The following is a 22568-nucleotide window of genomic DNA, read 5'->3' as shown; positions in this document are numbered from 1 at the left end:
GGCAGTATACTGCGTGTACTCGCTTGTACTAAAAGTATTCTCACACAAGTGGCAGTATACTGCGTGTACTCGCTTGTACTAAAAGTATTCTCACACAAGTGGCAGTATACTGCGTGTACTCGCTTGTACTAAAAGTATTCTCACACAAGTGGCAGTATACTGCGTGTACTCGCTTGTACTAAAAGTATTCTCACACAAGTGGCAGTATACTGCGTGTACTCGCTTGTACTAAAAGTATTCTCACACAAGTGGCAGTATACTGCGTGTACTCGCTTGTACTAAAAGTATTCTCACACAAGTGGCAGTATACTGCGTGTACTCGCTTGTACTAAAAGTATTCTCACACAAGTAGCAGTATACTGCGTGTACTCGCTTGTACTAAAAGTATTCTCACACAAGTAGCAGTATACTGCGTGTACTCGCTTGTACTAAAAGTATTCTCACACAAGTAGCAGTATACTGCGTGTACTCGCTTGTACTAAAAGTATTCTCACACAAGTGGCAGTATACTGCGTGTACTCGCTTGTACTAAAAGTATTCTCACACAAGTAGCAGTATACTGCGTGTACTCGCTTGTACTAAAAGTATTCTCACACAAGTGGCAGTATACAGCGTGTACTCGCTTGTACTAAAAGTATTCTCACACAAGTGGCAGTATACTGCGTGTACTCGCTTGTACTAAAAGTATTCTCACACACGTAGCAGTATACTGCGTGTACTCGCTTGTACTAAAAGTATTCTCACACAAGTGGCAGTATACTGCGTGTACTCGCTTGTACTAAAAGTATTCTCACACAAGTGGCACTATACTGCGTGTACTCGCTTGTACTAAAAGTATTCTCACACAAGTGGCAGTATACAGCGTGTACTCGCTTGTACTAAAAGTATTCTCACACAAGTGGCAGTATACTGCGTGTACTCGCTTGTACTAAAAGTATTCTCACACAAGTGGCAGTATACTGCGTGTACTCGCTTGTACTAAAAGTATTCTCACACAAGTGGCAGTATACTGCGTGTACTCGCTTGTACTAAAAGTATTCTCACACAAGTGGCAGTATACTGCGTGTACTCGCTTGTACTAAAAGTATTCTCACACAAGTGGCAGTATACTGCGTGTACTCGCTTGTACTAAAAGTATTCTCACACAAGTGGCAGTATACTGCGTGTACTCGCTTGTACTAAAAGTATTCTCACACAAGTGGCAGTATACTGCGTGTACTCGCTTGTACTAAAAGTATTCTCACACAAGTGGCAGTATACTGCGTGTACTCGCTTGTACTAAAAGTATTCTCACACAAGTAGCAGTATACTGCGTGTACTCGCTTGTACTAAAAGTATTCTCACACAAGTAGCAGTATACTGCGTGTACTCGCTTGTACTAAAAGTATTCTCACACAAGTGGCAGTATAGAGCGTGTACTCGCTTGTACTAAAAGTATTCTCACACAAGTGGCAGTATACTGCGTGTACTCGCTTGTACTAAAAGTATTCTCACACAAGTGGCAGTATACTGCGTGTACTCGCTTGTACTAAAAGTATTCTCACACAAGTGGCAGTATACTGCGTGTACTCGCTTGTACTAAAAGTATTCTCACACAAGTAGCAGTATACTGCGTGTACTCGCTTGTACTAAAAGTATTCTCACACAAGTAGCAGTATACTGCGTGTACTCGCTTGTACTAAAAGTATTCTCACACAAGTGGCACTATACTGCGTGTACTCGCTTGTACTAAAAGTATTCTCACACAAGTAGCAGTATACTGCGTGTACTCGCTTGTACTAAAAGTATTCTCACACAAGTAGCAGTATACTGCGTGTACTCGCTTGTACTAAAAGTATTCTCACACAAGTGGCAGTATACTGCGTGTACTCGCTTGTACTAAAAGTATTCTCACACAAGTGGCAGTATACTGCGTGTACTCGCTTGTACTAAAAGTATTCTCACACAAGTGGCAGTATACTGCGTGTACTCGCTTGTACTAAAAGTATTCTCACACAAGTGGCAGTATACTGCGTGTACTCGCTTGTACTAAAAGTATTCTCACACAAGTAGCAGTATACTGCGTGTACTCGCTTGTACTAAAAGTATTCTCACACAAGTGGCAGTATACTGCGTGTACTCGCTTGTACTAAAAGTATTCTCACACAAGTGGCACTATACTGCGTGTACTCGCTTGTACTAAAAGTATTCTCACACAAGTGGCAGTATACTGCGTGTACTCGCTTGTACAAAAAGTATTCTCACACAAGTGGCAGTATAGAGCGTGTACTCGCTTGTACTAAAAGTATTCTCACACAAGTGGCAGTATACTGCGTGTACTCGCTTGTACTAAAAGTATTCTCACACAAGTGGCAGTATACTGCGTGTACTCGCTTGTACTAAAAGTATTCTCACACAAGTGGCAGTATACTGCGTGTACTCGCTTGTACTAAAAGTATTCTCACACAAGTGGCACTATACTGCGTGTACTCGCTTGTACTAAAAGTATTCTCACACAAGTGGCAGTATACTGCGTGTACTCGCTTGTACTAAAAGTATTCTCACACAAGTAGCAGTATACTGCGTGTACTCGCTTGTACTAAAAGTATTCTCACACAAGTGGCAGTATACTGCGTGTACTCGCTTGTACTAAAAGTATTCTCACACAAGTAGCAGTATACTGCGTGTACTCGCTTGTACTAAAAGTATTCTCACACAAGTGGCAGTATAGAGCGTGTACTCGCTTGTACTAAAAGTATTCTCACACAAGTGGCACTATACTGCGTGTACTCGCTTGTACTAAAAGTATTCTCACACAAGTAGCAGTATACTGCGTGTACTCGCTTGTACTAAAAGTATTCTCACACAAGTGGCAGTATACTGCGTGTACTCGCTTGTACTAAAAGTATTCTCACACAAGTGGCACTATACTGCGTGTACTCGCTTGTACTAAAAGTATTCTCACACAAGTAGCAGTATACTGCGTGTACTCGCTTGTACTAAAAGTATTCTCACACAAGTAGCAGTATACTGCGTGTACTCGCTTGTACTAAAAGTATTCTCACACAAGTGGCAGTATAGAGCGTGTACTCGCTTGTACTAAAAGTATTCTCACACAAGTGGCACTATACTGCGTGTACTCGCTTGTACTAAAAGTATTCTCACACACGTGGCAGTATACTGCGTGTACTCGCTTGTACTAAAAGTATTCTCACACAAGTAGCAGTATACTGCGTGTACTCGCTTGTACTAAAAGTATTCTCACACAAGTGGCAGTATACTGCGTGTACTCGCTTGTACTAAAAGTATTCTCACACAAGTGGCACTATACTGCGTGTACTCGCTTGTACTAAAAGTATTCTCACACAAGTAGCAGTATACTGCGTGTACTCGCTTGTACTAAAAGTATTCTCACACAAGTAGCAGTATACTGCGTGTACTCGCTTGTACTAAAAGTATTCTCACACAAGTAGCAGTATACTGCGTGTACTCGCTTGTACTAAAAGTATTCTCACACAAGTAGCAGTATACTGCGTGTACTCGCTTGTACTAAAAGTATTCTCACACAAGTGGCAGTATAGAGCGTGTACTCGCTTGTACTAAAAGTATTCTCACACAAGTGGCACTATACTGCGTGTACTCGCTTGTACTAAAAGTATTCTCACACAAGTGGCAGTATACTGCGTGTACTCGCTTGTACTAAAAGTATTCTCACACAAGTGGCACTATACTGCGTGTACTCGCTTGTACTAAAAGTATTCTCACACACGTGGCAGTATACTGCGTGTACTCGCTTGTACTAAAAGTATTCTCACACAAGTGGCACTATACTGCGTGTACTCGCTTGTACTAAAAGTATTCTCACACAAGTGGCAGTATACTGCGTGTACTCGCTTGTACTAAAAGTATTCTCACACAAGTGGCAGTATACAGCGTGTACTCGCTTGTACTAAAAGTATACTCACACAAGTGGCACTATACTGCGTGTACTCGCTTGTACTAAAAGTATTCTCACACAAGTGGCAGTATACTGCGTGTACTCGCTTGTACTAAAAGTATTCTCACACAAGTAGCAGTATACTGCGTGTACTCGCTTGTACTAAAAGTATTCTCACACAAGTGGCAGTATACTGCGTGTACTCGCTTGTACTAAAAGTATTCTCACACAAGTGGCAGTATACTGCGTGTACTCGCTTGTACTAAAAGTATTCTCACACAAGTGGCAGTATACTGCGTGTACTCGCTTGTACTAAAAGTATTCTCACACAAGTGGCACTATACTGCGTGTACTCGCTTGTACTAAAAGTATTCTCACACAAGTGGCAGTATACTGCGTGTACTCGCTTGTACTAAAAGTATTCTCACACAAGTGGCAGTATACTGCGTGTACTCGCTTGTACTAAAAGTATTCTCACACAAGTAGCACTATACTGCGTGTACTCGCTTGTACTAAAAGTATTCTCACACAAGTGGCAGTATACTGCGTGTACTCGCTTGTACTAAAAGTATTCTCACACAAGTGGCAGTATACTGCGTGTACTCGCTTGTACTAAAAGTATTCTCACACAAGTGGCAGTATACTGCGTGTACTCGCTTGTACTAAAAGTATTCTCACACAAGTGGCACTATACTGCGTGTACTCGCTTGTACTAAAAGTATTCTCACACAAGTAGCAGTATACTGCGTGTACTCGCTTGTACTAAAAGTATTCTCACACAAGTGGCAGTATACTGCGTGTACTCGCTTGTACTAAAAGTATTCTCACACAAGTGGCAGTAAACTGGCGTGTATTCTTCTCTACTAAAAGTATTCTCACACAAGTGGCAGTATACTGCGTGTATTCTTCTCTACTAAAAGTATTCTAACACAAGTGGCAGTATACTGCGTGTACTCGCTTGTCCTAAAAGTATTCTCAGAGGGGTGGTAGTATAAAGCGTGTACTCGCCTGTACTAAAAGTATTCTCACACAAGTGGCAGTTACCTGGTGTATCTCTTCTCTACTAAAAGTATACTCACACAAGTGGCACCTATACCTGCGTGTACCTCGCCTTGTACCTAAAAGTATTCTCACACACGTGGCAGTATACCTGCGTGGTACCTCGCCTTGTACCTAAAAGTATTCTCACACAAGTGGCATGTATACTGCGTGTACCTCGCCTTGTACCTAAAAGTATTCTCACACAAGGGCAGATCTGCGTGTACTCGCTCTCTACTAAAAGTATTCTCACACAAGTGGCAGTATACTGCGTGTATTCTTCTCTACTAAAAGTATACTCACACAAGTGGCAGTATACTGCGTGTACTCGCTTGTACTAAAAGTATTCTCACACACGTGGCAGTATACTGCGTGTACTCGCTTGTACTAAAAGTATTCTCACACAAGTGGCAGTATACTGCGTGTACTCGCTTGTACTAAAAGTATTCTCACACAAGTGGCAGTATACTGCGTGTACTCGCTTGTACTAAAAGTATTCTCACACAAGTGGCAGTATACTGCGTGTACTCCCCTGTACTAAAAGTATTCTCACACAAGTGGCAGTATACTGCGTGTACTCGCTTGTACTAAAAGTATTCTCTCACAAGTGGCAGTATACTGCGTGTACTCGCTTGTACTAAAAGTATACTCACACAAGTGGCAGTATACTGCGTGTACTCGCTTGTACTAAAAGTATTCTCACACAAGTAGCAGTATACTGCGTGTACTCGCTTGTACTAAAAGTATTCTCACACAAGTGGCAGTATACTGCGTGTACTCGCTTGTACAAGAAGTATTCTCACACAAGTGGCAGTAAACTGCGTGTACTCGCTTGTACTAAAGTATTCTCACACAAGTGGCAGTATACTGCGTGTACTCGCTTGTACTAAAAGTATTCTCACACAAGTGGCACTATACTGCGTGTACTCGCTTGTACTAAAAGTATTCTCACACAAGTGGCAGTATACAGCGTGTACTCGCTTGTACTAAAAGTATTCTCACACAAGTGGCACTATACTGCGTGTACTCGCTTGTACTAAAAGTATTCTCACACACGTGGCAGTATACTGCGTGTACTCGCTTGTACTAAAAGTATTCTCACACAAGTAGCAGTATACTGCGTGTACTCGCTTGTACTAAAAGTATTCTCACACAAGTAGCAGTATACTGCGTGTACTCGCTTGTACTAAAAGTATTCTCACACAAGTGGCAGTATACAGCGTGTACTCGCTTGTACTAAAAGTATTCTCACACAAGTGGCACTATACTGCGTGTACTCGCTTGTACTAAAAGTATTCTCACACACGTGGCAGTATACTGCGTGTACTCGCTTGTACTAAAAGTATTCTCACACAAGTGGCAGTATACTGCGTGTACTCGCTTGTACTAAAAGTATTCTCACACAAGTGGCAGTATACTGCGTGTACTCGCTTGTACTAAAAGTATTCTCACACAAGTGGCACTATACTGCGTGTACTCGCTTGTACTAAGAGTATTCTCACACAAGTCACAGTATAGAGCGTGTACTCGCTTGTACTAAAGTATTTCTCACACACGTGCAGTATACTGCGTGTACTCGCTTGTACTAAAAGTATTCTCACACAAGTGGCAGTATACTGCGTGTACTCGCTTGTACTAAAAGTATTCTCACACAAGTGGCAGTATACTGCGTGTACTCGCTTGTACTAAAAGTATTCTCACACAAGTAGCAGTATACTGCGTGTACTCGCTTGTACTAAAAGTATTCTCACACAAGTGGCAGTATACTGCGTGTACTCGCTTGTACTAAAAGTATTCTCACACAAGTGGCAGTATACTGCGTGTACTCGCTTGTACTAAAAGTATTCTCACACAAGTGGCACTATACTGCGTGTACTCGCTTGTACTAAAAGTATTCTCACACAAGTAGCAGTATACTGCGTGTACTCGCTTGTACTAAAAGTATTCTCACACAAGTGGCAGTATACTGCGTGTACTCGCTTGTACTAAAAGTATTCTCACACAAGTGGCAGTATACAGCGTGTACTCGCTTGTACTAAAAGTATTCTCACACAAGTAGCAGTATACTGCGTGTACTCGCTTGTACTAAAAGTATTCTCACACAAGTAGCAGTATACTGCGTGTACTCGCTTGTACTAAAAGTATTCTCACACAAGTGGCAGTATACTGCGTGTACTCGCTTGTACAAAAAGTATTCTCACACAAGTGGCAGTATACTGCGTGTACTCGCTTGTACTAAAAGTATTCTCTCACAAGTGGCAGTATACTGCGTGTACTCGCTTGTACAAAAAGTATTCTCACACAAGTGGCGGTATACTGCGTGTACTCGCTTGTACTAAAAGTATTCTCAGAGGGGTGGCAGTATACTGCGTGTACTCGCTTGTACAAAAAGTATTCTCACACAAGTGGCAGTATACTGCGTGTACTCGCTTGTACTAAAAGTATTCTCACACAAGTGGCAGTATGCTGCGTGTACTCGCTTGTACTAAAAGTATTCTCACACAAGTGGCACTATACTGCGTGTACTCGCTTGTACTAAAAGTATTCTCACACAAGTGGCAGTATACTGCGTGTACTCGCTTGTACTAAAAGTATTCTCACACAAGTGGCGGTATACTGCGTGTACTCGCTTGTACTAAAAGTATACTCACACAAGTGGCACTATACTGCGTGTACTCGCTTGTACTAAAAGTATTCTCACACAAGTGGCAGTATACTGCGTGTACTCGCTTGTACTAAAAGTATTCTCACACAAGTGGCACTATACTGCGTGTACTCGCTTGTACTAAAAGTATTCTCACACAAGTAGCAGTATACTGCGTGTACTCGCTTGTACTAAAAGTATCTCACACAAGTAGCAGTATACTGCGTGTACTCGCTTGTACTAAAAGTATACGCACACAAGTGGCAGTATAGAGCGTGTACTCGCTTGTACTAAAAGTATTCTCACACAAGTGGCACTATACTGCGTGTACTCGCTTGTACTAAAAGTATTCTCACACACGTGGCAGTATACTGCGTGTACTCGCTTGTACTAAAAGTATTCTCACACAAGTAGCAGTATACTGCGTGTACTCGCTTGTACTAAAAGTATTCTCACACAAGTGGCAGTATACTGCGTGTACTCGCTTGTACTAAAAGTATTCTCACACAAGTGGCACTATACTGCGTGTACTCGCTTGTACTAAAAGTATTCTCACACAAGTAGCAGTATACTGCGTGTACTCGCTTGTACTAAAAGTATTCTCACACAAGTAGCAGTATACTGCGTGTACTCGCTTGTACTAAAAGTATTCTCACACAAGTAGCAGTATACTGCGTGTACTCGCTTGTACTAAAAGTATTCTCACACAAGTAGCAGTATACTGCGTGTACTCGCTTGTACTAAAAGTATTCTCACACAAGTGGCAGTATAGAGCGTGTACTCGCTTGTACTAAAAGTATTCTCACACAAGTGGCACTATACTGCGTGTACTCGCTTGTACTAAAAGTATTCTCACACAAGTGGCAGTATACTGCGTGTACTCGCTTGTACTAAAAGTATTCTCACACAAGTAGCAGTATACTGCGTGTACTCGCTTGTACTAAAAGTATTCTCACACAAGTGGCAGTATAGAGCGTGTACTCGCTTGTACTAAAAGTATTCTCACACAAGTGGCACTATACTGCGTGTACTCGCTTGTACTAAAAGTATTCTCACACAAGTAGCAGTATACTGCGTGTACTCGCTTGTACTAAAAGTATTCTCACACAAGTGGCAGTATACTGCGTGTACTCGCTTGTACTAAAAGTATTCTCACACAAGTGGCACTATACTGCGTGTACTCGCTTGTACTAAAAGTATTCTCACACAAGTAGCAGTATACTGCGTGTACTCGCTTGTACTAAAAGTATTCTCACACAAGTAGCAGTATAGAGCGTGTACTCGCTTGTACTAAAAGTATTCTCACACAAGTGGCACTATACTGCGTGTACTCGCTTGTACTAAAAGTATTCTCACACACGTGGCAGTATACTGCGTGTACTCGCTTGTACTAAAAGTATTCTCACACAAGTAGCAGTATACTGCGTGTACTCGCTTGTACTAAAAGTATTCTCACACAAGTGGCAGTATACTGCGTGTACTCGCTTGTACTAAAAGTATTCTCACACAAGTAGCACTATACTGCGTGTACTCGCTTGTACTAAAAGTATTCTCACACAAGTGGCACTATACTGCGTGTACTCGCTTGTACTAAAAGTATTCTCACACAAGTAGCAGTATACTGCGTGTACTCGCTTGTACTAAAAGTATTCTCACACAAGTGGCAGTATAGAGCGTGTACTCGCTTGTACTAAAAGTATTCTCACACAAGTGGCACTATACTGCGTGTACTCGCTTGTACTAAAAGTATTCTCACACACGTGGCAGTATACTGCGTGTACTCGCTTGTACTAAAAGTATTCTCACACAAGTAGCAGTATACTGCGTGTACTCGCTTGTACTAAAAGTATTCTCACACAAGTGGCAGTATACTGCGTGTACTCGCTTGTACTAAAAGTATTCTCACACAAGTGGCACTATACTGCGTGTACTCGCTTGTACTAAAAGTATTCTCACACAAGTAGCAGTATACTGCGTGTACTCGCTTGTACTAAAAGTATTCTCACACAAGTAGCAGTATACTGCGTGTACTCGCTTGTACTAAAAGTATTCTCACACAAGTGGCAGTATACTGCGTGTACTCGCTTGTACTAAAAGTATTCTCACACAAGTAGCAGTATACTGCGTGTACTCGCTTGTACTAAAAGTATTCTCACACAAGTGGCAGTATACTGCGTGTACTCGCTTGTACTAAAAGTATTCTCACACAAGTGGCAGTATACTGCGTGTACTCGCTTGTACTAAAAGTATTCTCACACAAGTAGCAGTATACAGCGTGTACTCGCTTGTACTAAAAGTATTCTCACACAAGTGGCACTATACTGCGTGTACTCGCTTGTACTAAAAGTATTCTCACACACGTGGCAGTATACTGCGTGTACTCGCTTGTACTAAAAGTATTCTCACACAAGTAGCAGTATACTGCGTGTACTCGCTTGTACTAAAAGTATTCTCACACAAGTGGCAGTATACTGCGTGTACTCGCTTGTACTAAAAGTATTCTCTCACAAGTGGCAGTATACTGCGTGTACTCGCTTGTACTAAAAGTATACTCACACAAGTGGCAGTATACTGCGTGTACTCGCTTGTACTAAAAGTATTCTCACACAAGTAGCAGTATACTGCGTGTACTCGCTTGTACTAAAAGTATTCTCACACAAGTGGCAGTATACTGCGTGTACTCGCTTGTACAAAAAGTATTCTCACACAAGTGGCAGTAAACTGCGTGTACTCGCTTGTACTAAAAGTATTCTCACACAAGTGGCAGTATACTGCGTGTACTCGCTTGTACTAAAAGTATTCTCACACAAGTGGCACTATACTGCGTGTACTCGCTTGTACTAAAAGTATTCTCACACAAGTGGCAGTATACTGCGTGTACTCGCTTGTACTAAAAGTATTCTCACACAAGTGGCAGTATACTGCGTGTACTCGCTTGTACTAAAAGTATTCTCACACAAGTAGCACTATACTGCGTGTACTCGCTTGTACTAAAAGTATACTCACACAAGTAGCACTATACTGCGTGTACTCGCTTGTACTAAAAGTATTCTCACACAAGTGGCAGTATACTGCGTGTACTCGCTTGTACTAAAAGTATTCTCTCACAAGTGGCACTATACTGCGTGTACTCGCTTGTACTAAAAGTATTCTCACACAAGTAGCACTATACTGCGTGTACTCGCTTGTACTAAAAGTATTCTCACACAAGTGGCAGTATACTGCGTGTACTCGCTTGTACTAAAAGTATACTCACACAAGTGGCAGTATAGAGCGTGTACTCGCTTGTACTAAAAGTATTCTCACACAAGTGGCAGTATACTGCGTGTACTCGCTTGTACTAAAAGTATACTCACACAAGTGGCAGTATACTGCGTGTACTCGCTTGTACTAAAAGTATTCTCACACAAGTAGCAGTGTAGAGCGTGTACTCGCTTGTACTAAAAGTATTCTCACACAAGTGGCAGTATACTGCGTGTACTCGCTTGTACTAAAAGTATTCTCACACAAGTAGCAGTGTAGAGCGTGTACTCGCTTGTACTAAAAGTATTCTCACACAAGTGGCAGTATACTGCGTGTACTCGCTTGTACTAAAAGTATTCTCACACAAGTGGCAGTATACTGCGTGTATTCTTCTCTACTAAAAGTATTCTCACACAAGTGGCAGTATACTGCGTGTACTCGCTTGTACTAAAAGTATTCTCACACAAGTAGCAGTATAGAGCGTGTATTCTTTTCTACTAAAAGTATTCTCACACAAGTGGCAGTATACTGCGTGTACTCGCTTGTACTAAAAGTATACTCACACAAGTGGCAGTATAGAGCGTGTACTCGCTTGTACTAAAAGTATTCTCACACAAGTGGCAGTATAGAGCGTGTACTCGCTTGTACTAAAAGTATTCTCACACAAGTGGCACTATACTGCGTGTACTCGCTTGTACTAAAAGTATTCTCACACACGTGGCAGTATACTGCGTGTACTCGCTTGTACTAAAAGTATTCTCACACAAGTAGCAGTATACTGCGTGTACTCGCTTGTACTAAAAGTATTCTCACACAAGTGGCAGTATACTGCGTGTACTCGCTTGTACTAAAAGTATTCTCACACAAGTGGCACTATACTGCGTGTACTCGCTTGTACTAAAAGTATTCTCACACAAGTAGCAGTATACTGCGTGTACTCGCTTGTACTAAAAGTATTCTCACACAAGTAGCAGTATACTGCGTGTACTCGCTTGTACTAAAAGTATTCTCACACAAGTAGCAGTATACTGCGTGTACTCGCTTGTACTAAAAGTATTCTCACACAAGTAGCAGTATACTGCGTGTACTCGCTTGTACTAAAAGTATTCTCACACAAGTGGCAGTATACAGCGTGTACTCGCTTGTACTAAAAGTATTCTCACACAAGTGGCACTATACTGCGTGTACTCGCTTGTACTAAAAGTATTCTCACACAAGTGGCAGTATACTGCGTGTACTCGCTTGTACTAAAAGTATTCTCACACAAGTGGCAGTATACTGCGTGTACTCGCTTGTACTAAAAGTATACTCACACAAGTGGCAGTATACTGCGTGTACTCGCTTGTACTAAAAGTATTCTCACACACGTGGCAGTATACTGCGTGTACTCGCTTGTACTAAAAGTATTCTCACACAAGTGGCAGTATACTGCGTGTACTCGCTTGTACTAAAAGTATTCTCACACAAGTGGCACTATACTGCGTGTACTCGCTTGTACTAAAAGTATTCTCACACACGTGGCAGTATACTGCGTGTACTCGCTTGTACTAAAAGTATTCTCACACAAGTAGCAGTATACTGCGTGTACTCGCTTGTACTAAAAGTATTCTCACACAAGTGGCAGTATACTGCGTGTACTCGCTTGTACTAAAAGTATTCTCACACAAGTGGCAGTATACTGCGTGTATTCTTCTCTACTAAAAGTATTCTCACACAAGTGGCAGTTTACTGCGTGTATTCTTCTCTACTAAAAGTATACTCACACAAGTGGCACTATACTGCGTGTACTCGCTTGTACTAAAAGTATTCTCACACACGTGGCAGTATACTGCGTGTACTCGCTTGTACTAAAAGTATTCTCACACAAGTGGCAGTATACTGCGTGTACTCGCTTGTACTAAAAGTATTCTCACACAAGTGGCAGTATGCTGCGTGTACTCGCTTGTACTAAAAGTATTCTCACACAAGTGGCACTATACTGCGTGTACTCGCTTGTACTAAAAGTATTCTCACACAAGTAGCAGTATACTGCGTGTACTCGCTTGTACTAAAAGTATTCTCACACAAGTGGCAGTATACTGCGTGTATTCTTCTCTACTAAAAGTATTCTCACACAAGTGGCAGTATACAGCGTGTACTCGCTTGTACTAAAAGTATTCTCACACAAGTAGCAGTATACTGCGTGTACTCGCTTGTACTAAAAGTATTCTCACACAAGTAGCAGTATACTGCGTGTACTCGCTTGTACTAAAAGTATTCTCACACAAGTGGCAGTATACTGCGTGTACTCGCTTGTACTAAAAGTATTCTCACACAAGTGGCACTATACTGCGTGTACTCGCTTGTACTAAAAGTATTCTCACACAAGTAGCAGTATACTGCGTGTACTCGCTTGTACTAAAAGTATTCTCACACAAGTAGCAGTATACTGCGTGTACTCGCTTGTACTAAAAGTATTCTCACACAAGTAGCAGTATACTGCGTGTACTCGCTTGTACTAAAAGTATTCTCACACAAGTAGCAGTATACTGCGTGTACTCGCTTGTACTAAAAGTATTCTCACACAAGTAGCACTATACTGCGTGTACTCGCTTGTACTAAAAGTATACTCACACAAGTGGCACTATACTGCGTGTACTCGCTTGTACTAAAAGTATTCTCACACAAGTGGCAGTATACTGCTTGTACTCGCTTGTACTAAAAGTATTCTCACACAAGTGGCGGTATACTGCGTGTACTCGCTTGTACTAAAAGTATACTCACACAAGTGGCACTATACTGCGTGTACTCGCTTGTACTAAAAGTATTCTCACACAAGTGGCAGTATACTGCGTGTACTCGCTTGTACTAAAAGTATTCTCACACAAGTGGCGGTATACTGCGTGTACTCGCTTGTACTAAAAGTATTCTCACACAAGTGGCAGTATACTGCGTGTACTCGCTTGTACTAAAAGTATACTCACACAAGTAGCAGTGTAAAGCGTGTACTCGCTTGTACAAAAAGTATTCTCACACAAGTGGCAGTATACTGCGTGTACTCGCTTGTACTAAAAGTATTCTCACACAAGTGGCACTATACTGCGTGTACTCGCTGTACAAAAAGTAATCTCACACAAGTGGCAGTATACTGCGTGTACTCGCTGGTACTAAAAGTATCCTCTCACAATTGGCAGTATACTGCGTGTACTCGCTTGTACAAAAAGTATTCTCACACAAGTGGCAGTATACTGCGTGTACTCGCTTGTACAAAAAGTATTCTCACACAAGTGGCACTATACTGCGTGTACTCCCCTGTACTAAAAGTATTCTCAGAGGGGTGGCAGTATACTGCGTGTACTCGCTTGTACAAAAAGTATTCTCACACAAGTGGCGGTATACTGCGTGTACTCGCTTGTACTAAAAGTTATTTTACACAAGTGGCAGTATACTGCGTGTACTCGCTTGTACTAAAAGTATACTCACACAAGTGGCAGTATACTGCGTGTACTCGCTTGTACTAAAAGTATACTCACACAAGTAGCACTATACTGCGTGTACTCGCTTGTACTAAAAGTATTCTCAGAGGGGTGGCAGTATACTGCGTGTACTCGCTTGTACTAAAAGTATACTCACACAAGTGGCAGTATACTGCGTGTACTCGCTTGTACTAAAAGTATACTCACACAAGTAGCACTATACTGCGTGTACTCGCTTGTACTAAAAGTATTCTCAGAGGGGTGGCAGTATACTGCGTGTACTCGCTTGTACTAAAAGTATTCTCACACAAGTGGCAGTATAGAGCGTAATAATTATATTTTTATATATGTTTTGTGTATTATTTAGTTATTAATTTTTTATTGTTATATTTAATAATATTTTATTGTTTTATTTTTTAAAATTTAAGTAGTGAAAAGTTTTGTTCGTTTCATGTTTTTGTGTTTAAATGTTTTTAATATATGTATTTTTTGTAAAATATGTTTGATATCTAAAAGGTTTTGGCTTTAGATAAGGTATTTATCCCAGTTGTGAAAGTTGTTAAATGTGTTGTGCTTTCTATCACTACTTTTTTGTTTTTTTATGTTCACTGTTTTTAGTTATTGTAAATTCATGTGCATAATGCGTGTGAAAGATGCTTTGTTTAACTAGTGGGAAACTTTTATTTGTTATTTTTCCTTTTGTTATGTGGTTCTTAGGGTGATTTATGTTGCCGGATGAAACTGAAAGAGCTAATAGGTTGGCTTACTTATTGTCTTTCTGTGGGGAGGAATGTTGATGATTTGTTAGGAGAATATTTCAGATGCTTTTTTTATTTACTAGATGAGGACATCAACTCGCCAGTTTTCGAAGGGAGTTTGTTGGTTGAATCGTATTATGGATCAGGCCAAAAGCATGTTTTTCAGTGTTACGGACCGCTTGTGGCTGAAACACTAGAATGTGTTGCCCTTTGTCTTGAGTATGAATTGGCTGTAAAGATTGTTGTTGCAGTATGTTTTCCTTCAGCAAAAAAAATTTTCAATGAAATTTGTAATCCACTTTAACACGGTTACAACTATCGCACTTACAACTGATGCCATATCGATCTGACGACTAACCTTGATGTTAAATAGGTAAGTTTTCACAGATGCTAGGCGCCAATTTATAGTGAAGTAAGCAAGCGTAAAGTTGGTGATTCTTCCTTTATGGGTGTGAGGTAAGGAATATCGACGTCTATATCACTAGAGCTTTCTTTAGTACTTTTCACAGGGTTAGAATCACTATAATGCAGAGCGATATTTCGGTTTGTTACCAATGAAAGACACTGGATAATACATTTGTCGCAGCTTTTATGTGATGCCCCCTTTTTCCTATTTGTTTATTTTTAAGAGTTATGAGGTGTTCTTTTCACACGAGAAACGCGTGATAAATGAAGGTCTTGCGGTGTCTTAATTGTTAACTGTGTTGTCGGAGAGAGCAGATGGGATTTCTTTCTTTAAATAAAGGGAGATGTATTCGGAGGAATTGCATCAACGTTGTCCCATGTTTTACAAAAAACGAGTCCGACACAACGCTGATTCAGTGTCCGGAAAGCGGGACAACCGTCTACACATATCGTCCCCCTATTACCACACCAGTATCTGTTACAGGGGAGGCTATTGGAAAAATTTCTGGTTTTTCCTCCAGGAAGCGGACCAATTCCGACGGTGGTCGGTAGTCAGCAGGCGATGGCAATGAGCGCTGGCCGATGTGATCTGCCGGATTTTTCTTTGGTGCGTCAGCGACTACGTTGCGCGTGGCCGGAGCCGTCTTGGCGTCGATGTCGGCGAGGCGTGGAAAAAGGACGGGCCGCCGGCGTTCCTTGGGGTAATGTAATCTTTGGGGGGAGGAAGATGGTGTTACCCGCGCGCGATGCAGTTTCTTAATCGCGCTCTGGCGTCGGCGCTGCGATTTGCTGTTAGTCCGCTTCCTCCGCGGTTCCGGTCTTTTGCTGCGGGGCGGGGTTTTCGGCTGGTGAATTCGGCTGCGCAGTTGGGCGGCGCTGTGCTTTTCGTAGGTGGTGTTTGGAGTGGCTGACCTTTTGCACGGTGTCCTTTGTCGACGTTGTCTTCGCAGTTTGTTGTGCCATTGCTGAAAATTTTCGTTGGCGGCAGGGAGGTAAGCATGGTGAAGGGACGCGGTTGATGTGCTGTTTGGAAGTCCCTGATCTGGCGGACAGGCGGCAGCGCCGAGGTGTCCTCGTCGGAGCGGCAGCCGACACTCCGTATGTGGGACAAGGATGATTTGCCTCTGTGTTTTTTTGTTGGTCCTCATCGTCTGCTAATTAGCCGCTTTAGGTTTCGCTCGGATGCCAGCCGGTGCCGCCGGTGCTATTGGACGTGTCTGGCCTCTTACCCATGCTTCGGATCATTTGCTTCTGCTACGGGCGAGTGTGTTTGGTATTTGGAGATTTGTGAAATGAAAGTGTTAGTCCGCTACGATTGATTCACGGTTGTGGCTGTATTCCAGTTACCATTTTGTATGTGTTGTACGCTCCTTAAGGGGTCTTAAAGGTTTGGAAAGTGTACTAACACGAAATTGGTGGAGTGTTGGCAGTGACCCTCCCTACTTCATAGAGATCTTCTATCGGTTCTTATTTGCCGTGTCTCATTCTGTCCATGCTGAGTTTCCCTTGCAGTTCGGGCGTCAGCTTCCCCTGTTCGGTTTCCCTTCTATCTCAAGAGGGAGGGAGGGGCTCAAGTGTGCAATTTGTAGCTGGTAAATGCGGATACTCGTGAGGACACTGGAGGCAACAAATACAGATCAAGGTCCCACTTTTGCAAAGATGCGAGTGACTCCGTTTGTGTTCTCTATTTGGGCATTTGAGTGCCCGCTCCGGCAAGCTTGTTTGGAATTTACTGTGTCTACGGCTGCATTGGTGATGTGAGTCACACTGAAGGTGCTCGCAATGGATTCGTGCTTGCTAATGCGCCGCACTCACGTCCTTCGTTAGCGACTTGCGAAACGATTTGGTTTCGGTAGCGACTCGGTTATTTGATTGAACTTTATATTGCAACATTCGGATTGTTTCCTAGGATTGTCTGGTACTTTGTTGCAGTGTATTTTAGTTTTGTTATTTTGCTCCGCTTTTTACAGCTCCGGACACTAAAAAGGTGCTTAAACAAAATGGGCCACAGCACCGTTTGGTGAAACTCCATATTGCGGCGTATCCCTTTGATTTCTCGTTGATGGGAATAGACCGCAGACTTGTTGGAATGTAAATATAGCTGGGGGCAATTGTGCATTTTAAAATGTTCGACTGGTGATGAGTGAGTGAAGGCGCGTCGCAGATGTCACACACAGTGCTCCTAAGCAGAAGTTTCCTCGGTTTTTGTTTTCGGCCAACCGTGTGGATATTAGAGCTGGTTGGGGATTGATGTTCGGCTTCGCTAATTCTTTAAGTTTGTCGATTGAGGGGACGAGCGTTACGGATGAGGGCATCCGAGGTATTAAACCTAATGGGGAACTGATAATACTTAACTTCAGTCATTGTACTCAACTTACTTATTCACATCCAGTTAGGGGAGTAACATCCCTTGAGGTGTTGTCATTGAGTGGCCGTAAAAATAGTGCAAGGATTTGAGGTTATGTGGTAACGTTCTAATTTTAGGGTGTTGTGTATCTCTTGCTAAATGGGGATAACGGGCTTTGTGGGGTTGCAAGTACAGGGAGCTTGGAGGGATTGGAAGTTTCTGGGTCGGTCCGTTTGAGGGTGCTGAGACTCAGTGATTGTAAGAATTTAAAGGATTCGAGTGGAATTGAAATTTTAGGTTTGAGGCGTTTGCGGATTTTGGATTTTTATGATTGCGGAGCTGTTCCGGTCGAAAACATCGGGGTATTGACGGTGCTATCGAAATTGCACTCATTACGTTGTGGACGTACGATTATCCCTGAATCTGTTCTGGAAGGATTTGTGAGACGATCGTTACTTGTGCGTGGACGGCAGGCCCTCTGTTGGTCTTATTTTATGCTTTCCCAACTTTCTCGAGGACTTACTTATACAGGTCCTAGAGATTTGTAGCGTTCTTTACATACAAAGTTCTGTTGTGTGTGTTTGGATTGTGCAGCGCCGCGTTTTTTAAAGTGCCTTTTTGTGTTACGTTGGTACTGTTGTTATCGAGTCGGTTCGTTTCTCTCATAGATTTTTGCTTTAGGTTAGGCCGTATGTTATCTGGCATATGCAGGCACGACCGGCACGCCTTATATTTGCTGAGGTATCGCTTGCATATTTGGCATCCCCTGAGGTTTTCGGTATATGAGCCAGAACCGAAGCGCGTTGCGAGGTGGAGAAAGGCGACTTTTTGACGCTTCGGATCTATGACAACCGAGATGGCAATGGGTAAATGTGCAGATATTTGGATGATGGTAGTAGAGATAATAATAATAGTTATTGAAAGGAATCATGTACGTGTGCGCCCACTAATGTAATAATGTTATTACGATAGCAGTAGAAGTGGATTGCAAAGTGATGCTTGTGAGAGGGCATTGACGATAGCGAATGATTGTGGCAGTTTCCACGCGAGTGTGTTATAATTATTGGTATATTCGAATTAATAAGGGCAGCTAGATGCCGTGATTTTCATTACAGTGCGTAGGTGCGATTTATCAACGCAGGAAACAGCAGAATTCAAGTAGGGAGCAGCACCACATGTGGCTAATTCTAACTTCGGCAACAGAATTCATACATGTGCACTGGACTATAAGCTGACCATACAGAACAAATACATATAAACAGACATATGAAGCACTATAAATACATTGCTTGCATATACAAAGCTAATTTTTTAACGGACAACTTAGTAACGCGACTGGAAACTTTTCTTAATGTTTCTTACATTTACTTGTGCCGTCTCAAACTTTTTTAGTATGCTAGGGAATGAAATTTGGTATCTCGATAACTTTAATCTTACTATTGCTATCACATTTAGTGTGTGTGAGCGCTCTATTCCTTCAAGATGAAGAAGTAAATAACATAAAGAATATGACACGTAATGGTACTAAGAAACCCAGAGTCTTTGTGGTTGTAGTTAAAACTCACGCAATTGAAGAATGGTGTAGGCTCATATTAACTGCCAAAACTAAGTAATTTTAAAATTATTACAATTGCGATAATATGTTTTGTACAGTCATGTTAAAGGGCCTATATGTGTTATGGAATTTTTATGGAAACGGAATGCAAGTGATGAGAATATTTTAATTCATTTGGATGGATCTGATGTTATTGTTTCTGACGGAGAAAAATATGAAAATGCTGTTAAATATTTTATGCAGAATACTGCAGCTAATGAAGATAAGTTTGGTGAAGAGCATGTACAGATATATTACTTCTTCTTTAATGTTAGATACAGGAAAGAAAAGATAAAAAGTTAAATTATTTAATAAAATCACCTCCTAGTGGAAAGCCTTATCTTAGTGGTGAAAATATAATAGCAAGAGTCTGGGCATTTAAGAAGTTTGAATATGCATTTGGAGAGTTACTAAAGGGAAGTGGGGAGTGGTGGTCAGAGCAGAGTATTTCAAACATTTACCAATATGGAGTGCCATTCAAGAAGAAGCTGTTGGGCAGAGATTTGTTTTGAAGAGAGGAATGATTGGATTAGATTATGAGGAGATATTTTTTACTATTCACAGTAGTGGGGTGATTGGAGAAGCCCCATTCATTCATTTTCCCGGACAGCCTATTGCATGGGAGGAGAAGGCGAAGTTAATTGTAAAAAATCTTAGTTGGTATAAAGAGTTGAAAGGAAGAGAATTTAATTCGAAGGATATGGGGAAAGTAGAAACTTATGTAGTAGGTGGAGAGAAGTGGGATATTCGATATGAAAAAATTTGTGGGGACGCGTTCAAGGAGGGGGATTTGTTTAAGGCAAAGAAACTGTAAAAGTAAACGGAAGGGGTCGCCCAAAAAATGGAAAAATTCTGTTTCTACCGCCGCGATAGTAGAAAAGAGACGTACACCAACGGTTGGCGTCCCTTTGCACACCTGTTATTATTGTTATCTTTATTATCGAGGTAAACTCAGCATTGTTCCTTCTCTAGTGTCACTGCTGCTGTCAACTGGGTTATTGTTGTATCTCTTCTCTTTTGTCAGTCTTAGTGATTCAACTGTTGGAGGAAAAGGTTACGACCAAGACATTCTGGTAATGTATAACGAGATCGGATATCTGTGTTTGAGTGACTGGCTCCGTTTTTTTGTTTGCGGTTCACACCTCTTTGTCTGTCGGTTTCCTATTGACTTCCAGCACTTTGTATAGAGTTTGCTACATATGTATTTATTATCTTCTCTCTGGTATATCTTTCAAAATTTCTTCGTTTCCACTTGGATATTATATTACTGTCCTGAAGCGTAAGGTTTGTATCACGTAATACGCTACCGATATGACGAACCAATCCAGTGGGAGCGATGACAGGTGCGGCACAACTAGCGGCGTCAAACGTAAGCATAGGTAGCGGCACTTGGAGGATGAAACTCGACAAAGAGGGTGTTAGGACCAAGGATAGAAGCGGCGAAACCGCCACAGTGTAAGCCAGGAAAACCGCCGAACAGAAACCCGCGATCATGCAGCAGATTGGAAGGGGGGGCCCCCACACTCAACACTAAAGCACGGCGCACGGGCACGGCTCAATGTTTGTTAATGAAGGAAAAGCGGCACAAGCGAAACCAGGACTCTAAACGGAAAAGTAGCGGAGCCAAGCAACTGTAACGATATACCCTCCGGTGCCGTCGGTAGGACTTTAAGAAACTAGCATAAGCCAAAGCGCTAGAATAACAAAATCTGGCACTTTCCGCACCCGAACCCATTCAGAAACAACGAGAAGCCGATGAAGATGCTGAATTTAATGGATGTAGCAGCAGTCAAGTGTTCTCAAAATTTCAAGTATTTTTTTCTCTCAATTTTATGAAATTTATGGGATGTTGCTGTTTTTCAGAAAATAAGGAAGATTGTCGAAATTTGATGTACATAAAGGATTTTTTTGAAAAAAGGTAAAACATTTAGTATGGTAGTAGAATATTTTTTTTAAAAAAAGTACGATGGTAGAAAATGAAATATAAGAGAGATTATAATTTAAAAAATTTCATTACATTAGGGGTGTCAGTTAAAAACTATTATAATATTAGCAGTAATAATAATAATGATAATAATAGAAGAGTGTTGTGCGTGTGTGTATATACGAATATTAAAATAAGAGCAGTAATAATAATAATAATAACAATAATGATAGAAGAGTATGGTGAGTGTGTGTATATACGAATATTATAATAAGAGCAGTAATAATAATAATATTTATTGGAGAGTGTTGTAAGTGTGAGTATATACGAATATTATAATAAGAGCAGTAATGATAATAATAATGATGATAATAATAATAGGAGAGTGTTGTGATGTGTGTATATACGAATATTATAATAAGAGTAATAATAATAATGATGATAATAATAATAATGATAATAATAATAATAATAATGATAATGATAATAGGAGAGTGTTGTGAGTGTGCGTATATGCGAATATTATAATGAGAGCAGTATTAATAATAATAATAATGAAAATAATGATGATAATAATAGGAGAGTGTTGTAAGTGTGTGTATATACGAATATTATAATAAGAGCAATAATAATAATAACAATGATAATAATAATAATAATAATAATAATAATAATAATAATAATAATAATAATAATAATAATAATAATAATAGTAATGATGATAATAATAATAATGATAGGAGAGTGTTGTGAGTGTGTGTATACAAATATTATAATAAGAGCAGTAATAAAAATAATAATAATAACGATGATGATAATAATAATAATAGAAGAGTGTTGTGAGTGTGTGTATATACAAATATTATAATGAGAGCAGTAATAATAATAATAATAATGATAATAGTGATAGGAGAGTGTTGTGAGTGTGTGCATATACGAATATTATAATAAGATTAGAAATAATTATAACAATAATAATAATAGGAAAATGTTGTGAGTGTGTGTATATACGAATATTATAATAAGAGTAGTAATAGTAATAATAATGATAATAATAATAATAGGAGAGTGTTGTGAGTGTGTGTATATACGAATATTATAATAAGAGTAGTAATAGTAATAATAATAATAATAATGATAATAATAATGATAGGAGAGTGTTGTGAGTGTGTGCATATAGAATATTATAATAAGAGTAGTAATAGTAATAATAATAATAATAATGATAATAATAATAATAGGAG

At 40.6% G+C, this 22568-nt stretch overlaps 3 protein-coding genes and 1 pseudogene across 3 annotated transcripts, besides 13 other annotated features; 2 read left to right on the top strand and 2 right to left on the bottom strand.

The window, feature by feature from the left end:
* Positions 1 to 14624: part of a repeat region that runs on past the window's edge.
* A 385-nt stretch (positions 14625 to 15009) lies between these two features.
* Positions 15010 to 15015: a repeat region (telomeric repeat hexamer TTAGGG).
* A 16-nt stretch (positions 15016 to 15031) lies between these two features.
* Positions 15032 to 15358, top strand: TB927.1.40 (hypothetical protein; the record flags this gene model as incomplete). The annotated part of the gene is made up of 1 exon (XM_841285.1): positions 15032 to 15358. The coding sequence occupies one exon, from the start codon at positions 15032 to 15034 to the stop codon at positions 15356 to 15358; it is 327 nt and encodes a 108-aa protein (XP_846378.1).
* Positions 15359 to 15899: 541 nt separating this feature from the next.
* Positions 15900 to 15976: a promoter (putative VSG expression site promoter. bases 1-21 from correspond to promoter identified in entry EMBL:X67472; bases 7-26 correspond to VUE (PMID:9297697); bases 31-58 correspond to VDE (PMID:9297697)).
* Positions 15900 to 16607, bottom strand: TB927.1.30 (hypothetical protein; the record flags this gene model as incomplete). Its single annotated transcript, XM_841284.1, has 1 exon — positions 15900 to 16607. One exon carries the CDS (start codon positions 16605 to 16607, stop codon positions 15900 to 15902), a length of 708 nt encoding a protein of 235 aa, XP_846377.1.
* Positions 15906 to 15925: a sequence feature (76% id to VSG ES promoter upstream element (VUE); PMID:9297697).
* Positions 15930 to 15957: a sequence feature (86% id to VSG ES promoter downstream element (VDE); PMID:9297697).
* Positions 17852 to 17857: a repeat region (telomeric repeat hexamer TTAGGG).
* Positions 17858 to 17939: 82 nt separating this feature from the next.
* Positions 17940 to 17945: a repeat region (telomeric repeat hexamer TTAGGG).
* A 1264-nt stretch (positions 17946 to 19209) lies between these two features.
* Positions 19210 to 20211, top strand: TB927.1.20 (annotated as a pseudogene).
* Positions 19210 to 20211: a sequence feature.
* Positions 20212 to 20561: 350 nt separating this feature from the next.
* TB927.1.10 (hypothetical protein) lies at positions 20562 to 20894 on the bottom strand (the record flags this gene model as incomplete). Its single annotated transcript, XM_841283.1, has 1 exon — positions 20562 to 20894. One exon carries the CDS (start codon positions 20892 to 20894, stop codon positions 20562 to 20564), a length of 333 nt encoding a protein of 110 aa, XP_846376.1.
* Positions 20808 to 20876: a sequence feature (1 probable transmembrane helix predicted for Tb927.1.10 by TMHMM2.0 at aa 7-29).
* Positions 20831 to 20894: a sequence feature (Signal peptide predicted for Tb927.1.10 by SignalP 2.0 HMM (Signal peptide probabilty 0.946, signal anchor probability 0.048) with cleavage site probability 0.199 between residues 22 and 23).
* Positions 20895 to 21418: 524 nt separating this feature from the next.
* Positions 21419 to 21424: a repeat region (telomeric repeat hexamer TTAGGG).
* Positions 21425 to 21453: 29 nt separating this feature from the next.
* Positions 21454 to 22568: a repeat region.
* Positions 21969 to 22034: a repeat region (TAA).

Source organism: Trypanosoma brucei, chromosome 1, assembly GCF_000002445.2.
Source record: "Trypanosoma brucei brucei TREU927 chromosome 1, complete sequence".
Classification (NCBI taxonomy): domain Eukaryota; phylum Euglenozoa; class Kinetoplastea; order Trypanosomatida; family Trypanosomatidae; genus Trypanosoma; species Trypanosoma brucei.
The sequence above is the reverse complement of the archived record's forward strand: the minus strand, read 5'-3'. Positions and strand labels throughout refer to the sequence as shown.